Raw genomic sequence first — 8,344 nt, 5'->3', positions numbered from 1 at the left:
CTGGACGCACCGACTGAGGCTCTGAAGGATTACAGCCATTACAAGCAGGAGCAGCCCCGAGTCAACCGAGCTGACGCCAGGGGACATCGGAGTTATGAGCTCTGTGAGGAAAAGACAGAGGAACACTCCACCACCGGCGAGCGCACAGAGCAGCACAGCATTGGCCAGTGGTGCCAATTACGCACAGGGATGCGCTGAGCAAGTGGCGCGTTCAACACGGGAAAAACCCCACAAGAGGTGAGAAGCTTTTTTAATATAAAGATCAAGTAAATAAGCATTAGCTTTGAACTCTGTGGTGTTTAACTGATATCACTGCCTGAAGTGAATGTGATCCAGACTAATTTTAAGTGTCACATCAGGGAGCACACAATGAACTCTGCTTTATTAGTTGAACTATTTTATTAATGAATTAATACATGTTGATATTGAGTTCTCTCCCTTATGATTCAAATAGATATGAATTCCTTTCCACTCTGTTTTTATTAACATTATCATAAGTTGTAGCAGTGCATTTGTTTTGCATTGTATTTTCTTTTCTAATATTACTCTGTTTGTTCAGGATTCACATCTTAAAACTTTCTATGCTTTTGTATAATGTGAACAAATGAAACCTTGAAAAACTTGAATGTGATATGAAACAGTTGGAGCATCTCTGTTCCAGGATCCGCTCTGGTCTCACTTCAGATGTTTACCTACAGACATGGTGCTTTTCTTCCTCCTCTCAGCTCTTCTGACCCTGAGGACCCAGTGATCTCTCATCAATGACGGTCACCTACACGGCCAGAGTCGCCAACGCCCGCTTCTGTGGCTTCTCCAAGCTGCTGCTGGTGTGGAAGGGGAGCATCTACAAGGTGCTGTACAAAGAGTTCCTGGCTTTCTTTGCCATGTACACGGCCATTAGCGTCACTTACAGGTAAGACAGCAGCTTCAAGAAAAGACTGTCCACTGAGACACATCAGTGTTTTCATTAAAAAAATATTTTTGAAAATACTTTAACCTTTTTTTTAGATTTGTCCTCTATGATGACCAAAAGAGGTACTTTGAAAAACTGGCAATTTATTGCAACCACTATGCCAGTCTCATCCCCATGTCCTTCGTACTGGGTAAGATTTCCTCATGTTCTTGTTACGTTGAGATTACAGTGGAGGGGACAGGGCCCGAGCCACAGTGTGTCCCAGGCATGTTTGTTTGTTTCTAAGATGGGTTTGATGAAGTGGAACCACAAAATGTTCATGACAGTTTGTTATCTATTTCATGTCAGGGATCCTCATCTATAGACATCAAGCCCTCTGTTCTATAGGTTTACAGGTTTGCATTAGACACATAGATATAAATATATGTAGCCGACTGAGATGAGAGCATTGATTAAATTACACATTTTGTATTTAACTTATTGTAGAAAGCATTTATGTCAATACAGATTTTTGGGAGAGATCAAATATTCTATTAGAACATATATATTATATACAAATGTGACTTTTCTCTGACTATACATTATGATATCAACCTCTTCTTACAGACTCCAATGTGCATTTTACTAAAACAAATGCACTTTCAACTTTATTGCGTTAATATTTTGTCCCATATATTTCTTACTTCTTTATTCATATACGTACACTAAACCATGCATACACAGAAATCTGACGGTATTGCTCTCTGATGCATAGGCTCTATAGTATATTGTTGTGTAACAGTAAAAACAATTTTATTGTTGTTGGGGCAACAGCTGATGAGCCTCAGACTTTACAAGGGAAACCCAGACTGCATCATTTAATAATAAGAATTTGAATGAAATAACTTTAAAAAAATTATTTAATTAACTAATTTTGGAAATTGTGGAGCAGTGCCAGGTAATTTTGATAGAGTAAAAACATCAATTAAAACGCGGTGGGGAACATTTCTATGAATACATAGCATGATATGAATTGTTTTTTACAGACTCCTAAGTGCATTTTACCACAGTGTGCACTGTGCATTTATTGATTTAAGATTTTCTTCATATATCTATTTTTATTGTGTTCTTCAAGCATACATCATAAGTCATACAAACACAGTATGTGATAGATCTAAATATCAGCCCTGGTTCTTAAAGGCTCCACAGTGAACATATGTTGATTTGGTATTTTTCCACATATTGTTTTCTTCATGAATTTACATCAATTTGCTAAAGCTTACATACATATGCAGTGTGTGATGAATCCAGATGATCGTATATTACTTACATTGTGATGCATCAGCTGGGCCTAATAGAGTGAGTTCTGTAACAATAAAGCTGTACATTTTGTTGGAGGTTCCTTTGACCTCAGTTGATGTGAACTGTTGGGCCCCAGAGTTCAGTGGAGAGCCAGATTTGAGCTCTGATCCACGTCTCCAGTGTAATCACCTTCGTGTCTCCTCATTACTGCTCTTCCCAGGTTTCTACGTGACCCTGGTGGTGAACCGCTGGTGGAGCCAGTACACCAGCATCCCTCTCCCTGACCGGCTCATGTGCGTCCTGTCGGGGGGGCTCCAGGGGAGCGACGAGCGAGGCCGCCTGCTGAGGCGCACCCTGATGCGCTACGCCAGCCTGTCAGCCCTGCTCATCCTGCGCTCCGTCAGCACGGCCGTCTTCAAGCGTTTCCCCACCATGGACCATGTGGTGGAGGCCGGTGAGTCGGTACCTCCAACTCCAACTGTGATTTAGCAGTGAGTAAAGTATGAGTATGTTCAATTATCCACAGCAGCTTTAAACCAATAGAGCTTGGGATGATAATGGTCTGTATTTAAGACGACTCAAAGCTCTTTAGAGAACACACACATTCATACAGTGCATATACACTCACCGGCCACTTTATTAGGTACACATTGCTAGTACTGGGTTGGACCCCCTTTTGCCTTCAGAACTTAATTCTTCGTAGCAAAGATTGAACAAGGCGTGGCGTTTAAACAATGCTCAATTTTTACTATGAAATTATCCACCACACCAATACACCATTACCACCAGCCTGAACCATTGGCACAAGGCAGGATGGATCCATGCTTTCAAGTTGAATACGCCAAATTCGGACCCTACCATCTGAATGTCGCAGCTGAAATCTAGACTCATCAGACCACGCAACGTTTTTCCAAGCTTCTATTGTCCAATTTTGGTGAGCCTGTGCGAATTGTAACCTCAGTTTCCAGTTGTTGGCTGACAGGAGTGGCACCCGGTGTGGTCTTCTGCTGCTGTAGCCCACCGCGGCCCATTCTCCTCTGACCTCTTACATCAACAAGGCATTTTCATCCACACAACTGCCGCTCATGGGATATTTCTCTCTTTTTCTAACCATTCTCTGTAAACCCATAAAGATGGTTGTGCGTGAAAATCCCAGTAGATCAGCAGTTTTTGAAATACTCAGACCAGCCTGTCTGGCACCAACAACCATGCCACGTTCAAAGTCACTTAAATCCCCATTCTTCCCCATTCTGATGCTCGGTTTGAACTTCAGCAAGTCATCTTCACCACGTCTAGATACCTAAAGGCATTTAGTTGCTGCCACGTGATTGGCTGATTAGCTATTTGTGTTAACAAGCAATTGAACAGGTGTGCCCTAATAAAGTGGCTGGTGAGTGTATGTGGAGCACTTTCTCTCACACACACCATTCACACAATGTTGGCACTGGCACCAGGGTAAATTTAGGTTCAGTATCTGGCCCTAGGACACTTCTGCACGCACTGGGATAGAACCACCAACCTTCTGGGTAGTTGACGACCCGCTCTGTCTCATGAGTCACAGCCGCTCCCAATCAAATCAATCAAATGGACTTTTCCAATGCACAATCCAGCCACAACGTGCCTATTTGACCTGTCACACGAACACGTCATGACTGTTGTGTGTTGTTTCTTCCTCTGCTCCTTGTCTACACCAGAGAGTGCAGGATAAATCACAAGGACAAGGCACATACTGAAACTCACAGATGATAACGGAAAGTTATCAAACGCCCGTAACCAGATCACAAGACACGGTGTCCCCTCCTCTGTGTTTTATAAATTATACATGGTGCCATTCTGGTGTCATTTCTCGACACATTGCAGAAGTTCTCACTCACTGTAACGCCTTGATTGGAAATCTGACTCATAGAAAAGTTCAAACCACCACTTGTTGAATCCTCATCAGTCATTCCTCTCTCTCTCTGTGAGCAACATTTTATATTATCATGGTATCTAATGAATCTGAGGCATGAAGTGTTGTTTTCTGCTGTTTATTCAGGATTTATGACGAGAGAGGAGAGGAAGAAGTTCGAGGGCCTTCACTCCCCCTACAACAAGTACTGGATCCCCTGCGTCTGGTTCACCAACCTGGCTGCTGTGGCCCGCTGTGAGGGCAGGGTCAAAGACGACCACACACTCAAACTGCTGCTTGAGGTGCACCACCACACACACACACACTCACACACACACGTGTGACTTCCTTGTTAACACGTTTTACTTATTTTTTTTATCTTGAAGCTATCATGTGGATGTAGTGAGCAACATTCTCATTTTATTCTTAGTAACCTAATGGTTAAAGTTCAGAGGTGATTTATTATCTTCCATTGATCTCAAATTAGGCATCATCATTGTAGCATATAGAAATAGAAACTGTATCGAAACATTGCGGGGACGCTGGGAAGAGTAGCCACTCTTGCAACATAGTGCCCCCCCCCCCCCCCCCCCCCCACACACACACACACAGAAGGGACTGCAGTTTCCTGTGTTTTAATATGAGATGTATATTCACAGGGACATGCAGACAGAGAGTTTAGATCTCACAAAGTTTCTCTTTTTGTGTCAACAGGAGCTGAATGGGTTCAGAGGGAAGTGCAGTATGTTGTTTCATTATGACATGATCAGTGTCCCCCTGGTCTACACTCAGGTAGGTGCTATGTATGTGGTTCTCATGCACACGTACACACCACGTATTTATATAAATGAAAAAAGACTTTTCGGTGGTTTCTTAAAGCTCTGCTCCTCCACTAATGTTTTATTTACAGAGTCTGAAACAGTGTGAGGTTTCTGGTTGCATTACGCAAAAATCAGACCACAGCTTGTTGTGTGTGAGAAATATGAAATGAAAGTAAAAAGGTATTATTGGAATCTAAAAGCAAAAGTAACACGTCTCCATTAATCTGTCCCTCAGGTGGTCACTTTAGCCGTGTACAGTTTTTTCCTGGTGTGTCTGATTGGTCGTCAGTTCTTGGACCCGAGTCAAGGTTACCCAGGTCACGACCTCGACCTCTACGTGCCCATCTTCACCCTGCTTCAGTTCTTCTTCTATGCAGGGTGGCTTAAGGTCAGATAAAAGGGTCACATACCATTTGGTCACGTTTGATACTCGACCGCCATGTTCGCTTTTCACAACCAGGGACCATTTCTAATAGTTTGTTACTCTTTCTCTGTGCTGAAGGTGGCAGAGCAGCTGATCAACCCCTTCGGAGAAGATGATGATGACTTTGAGACTAACTGGCTGATAGACAGAAATTTCCAGGTTTCTTAATAATGTTTTTTTTCTTCTGAATTTGTTAACCTGCCTCAGGAAATTAAATTCAAGGCCAATAATTAGTAAGTACTGCCTGAGCAATGTCTGCTGTTTCACCTCTACAGGTGTCCATGATGGCAGTGGACGAGATGTACGGAGATCTGCCTATGATGGAGAGAGACCGCTACTGGAATGACTCCAACCCCCGGCCCCCGTACACCGCCGCCACCCTCTTCGTCCTCCGCAAACCCTCCTTCCAAGGGTCCACTTTTGACATGGCGTGAGTTTTGGGGTTTCACGCGCTCGCTGTATGTGTGACCGTGAACGTGACACTTTCAGTTTAAGTCGCCCAGCAGTGTGGGAAAGTCTCAGACAATGAAAATGAAAGCACTCTTTCAGAAGTAGTGTGAAAAACGGTAAACACGAGATCTGTGAAGTCATTGTGTTTCAGGTAAATAAAGTACTGATGCATTATTATCTCTGCACAGGGTCCCTAAGGAGGAGATGCACTTCCAGCCTCTGGAAGAAATTGCTGAGAACATGGAGGAGTCTAGCAATCGTCACCCCAACATGGCCCTTTTTAACCGCCTCCTGAACACAGCTCCATCCCCCACCGGCCTCATGGGAGGGGCTCTTCGCCGCACCTCAGCCCAGCTCCAAAGGTTACGCCACTCCCCCAGCATCGACCAGTGCACCAGCGATGATGATGACGATGAAAGTTGCAAGATAGGCAAAGGGGGCTCTCTGCCATCAGGGCTGGGGCAGGAAAACCAGAGCACCGCGTCCAGTTTCACGGACGAGAAGAGCCTCAGAACTCCTCTGCTGGAGATCAAGTTTGGGGCGGAGCAGGAGAGGCGAGGAGGGCACCCTGCCCACAGTGAGAGGAAGGAGGTGAGTGGAGCGAAGGGGAGGAATGATGGAGAGTGGCAGATGAGGGAGGAAGGAGGGGATGAAGGAAGTACAACATGGGAGGCCCAAGCTCCTGTGTCAGTGTCACCTCTTCCTCCTCCCCCACAGTCGTCCATGGAGACGTCCACTCGACCGGCCTCCACCGTTCCCATCGCCTGCCATCGCACCTCTGCCTTCCAGTTTCACCCGACTGCTCACTCCAGTCTGGAGCACTGCAGCTCCCAGCCAGCCATCAACCACAACAGAGCTGTGCCCACAATTCCTAAACCCCCGTTTGCTGGGAAGAAAAAGTCCTTCCTCACTGTGCCAACTTACAACGAGCCTCAGCGCTTTCGCAGTGTGAGCATGGGCTCAGATCTCACTGGATCTTAGGTTGACTGTTGAAACTGGGATTTTTTATTTCAATGCACGAGGGAGATCTGTTAAAACTATAAATGTGTGTTTCCACATCTACTTTGATTCTACTGCACCTTGGGGGCCATACAAGGAGCACTTTTGGGAAGTTAGTGACACTCCCTGACATTGTCACATAAAGCATTAGCCCCTCATAGTTCTAAAATATCCCCGACTTATTTATGATGTTGGAAAATATGCTTTTTGAATTGTGCTCAATTTCGCGACACATCATCTGGGACCTGGGAGGAATGTTTGGTATTTGAAGGAAGGGAAGGAAGGGAAACTGGACACAATAAAGGACAATTGTTCTATTGACATGTTGCTTCATGGTAGCTAGTACAGTAGTCACAGGGTTAAGTTCTCATTTTGAAAGTCTATGAAGCTGAAGGTGTCACGATGCAGCTATCTTAATATGCTAGATGCTCTTTGAAATGATGTGTTTTTCACATCTCCATTTATTGAACATATTTGACACTACATAGCTATTTCTCACTACTGTCAGCCTGTGTGCTAGGCTACGTTATGCTCAGCTAAGCAAATCAAAGGTCAATTCTTCCAGAGAGCATAGGGTGTATGAAGAAAATTTATTTCTGGTTCTTAAGTTAGGCGTATAAATGACCTGTTATTACTTAAGTCTGGGCAACTTTTTTTTCAGCAGTTTGGAGAGAATACAATTAAAACTTTATTTGTTTCACCCTGATTATAAAAAAAGTGTAAATAAAGTGATTTTCAATGCGCTTTTGTGTTTTTTTCAAAAACCTAACGAAGAAAGACATAGTCATAGTTGGGCATTATTTCCACTGGAAAATTAATCTCACCCGCGAAAAACTAAGTGTATGAATATGAAACAATCAGTAATGGAACAGACAGCATTCGTTTATAGTTATGATATAAACATGATCTTTTAATATTTACTGTAGTACCAACATTGACCAGCTGGAGGTGGTAGCAGCAAACATTAGTGAGAACCAAGGTCAAACAGGAATAAACCTTCTCTCCTTCTTCCATACTCTTGCTCTCCATCCTGCCCACGAGTGGGCTGATCTCCTCCGTCTCTCCCTGCACATGAGGCCTCCTACCTGGGCTGTAGTCGGAGCACCCTCCTGGTCAGGGTGGACTGTCTCTGCTGGGCCAGGAAAGACTGAGCTGGTCCTGGAGCTGCTGAGTCCTCACACAGACTGTGTCGATGGAGAGTGGAGGACTGAAAGAGGCACAAACACCTTTCATATGTCATTGTAAACACTATTATACTCAAATGTAGGAACGTCATAGGCCTATTGCCACTAATAAAATATGCAACTGCTACTACTGTTATTTTTCATTTGACATTTGGATCATGTGTAACACTCGCCTCAGAGTGATATCAACATACAGTATTGTTTATTGAGCTGAGAAGAAAACAACAGCTTGTTTGTAGGGAGCCAGTGAGGGATGACAAGAATCTCCTTTGTTTTGGTCTAATTAGCAGAGAAGAGAATATGCTGTCTTCTCTTCATGATCAAAAGTAGAATTATCCTTTATCAATTATCATTGATGGTCAGAACACAACAAACTGGGAAGGA

The 8,344-nt window shown here is 43.8% G+C and overlaps 1 protein-coding gene across 1 annotated transcript; it reads left to right on the top strand.

The window, feature by feature from the left end:
- The first annotated feature begins 761 nt into the window (after positions 1 to 761).
- On the top strand, positions 762 to 7,416 carry LOC128437040 (bestrophin-2). The gene is made up of 9 exons (XM_053419024.1): positions 762 to 913; positions 1,009 to 1,103; positions 2,415 to 2,648; positions 4,230 to 4,384; positions 4,797 to 4,874; positions 5,139 to 5,291; positions 5,406 to 5,486; positions 5,603 to 5,757; positions 5,966 to 7,416. The coding sequence occupies exons 1-9, from the start codon at positions 762 to 764 to the stop codon at positions 6,756 to 6,758; spliced, it is 1,896 nt and encodes a 631-aa protein (XP_053274999.1). The 3' UTR covers positions 6,759 to 7,416.
- Positions 7,417 to 8,344: the final 928 nt, after the last annotated feature.

Source organism: Pleuronectes platessa, chromosome 3, assembly GCF_947347685.1.
Source record: "Pleuronectes platessa chromosome 3, fPlePla1.1, whole genome shotgun sequence".
Lineage (NCBI taxonomy): Eukaryota > Metazoa > Chordata > Actinopteri > Pleuronectiformes > Pleuronectidae > Pleuronectes > Pleuronectes platessa.
This window is presented reverse-complemented; position numbering and strand designations above follow the sequence as displayed.

Coding starts and splice junctions, on each gene's coding strand:
- LOC128437040 (XM_053419024.1), top strand. CDS start 762: ATGACGGTCACCTACACGGCCAGAGTCGCCAACGCCCGCTTCTGTGGC. Junction 914..1,008: donor GCCATTAGCGTCACTTACAG/GTAAGACAGCAG, acceptor CCTTTTTTTTAG/ATTTGTCCTCTATGATGACC. Junction 1,104..2,414: donor CCCCATGTCCTTCGTACTGG/GTAAGATTTCCT, acceptor TGCTCTTCCCAG/GTTTCTACGTGACCCTGGTG.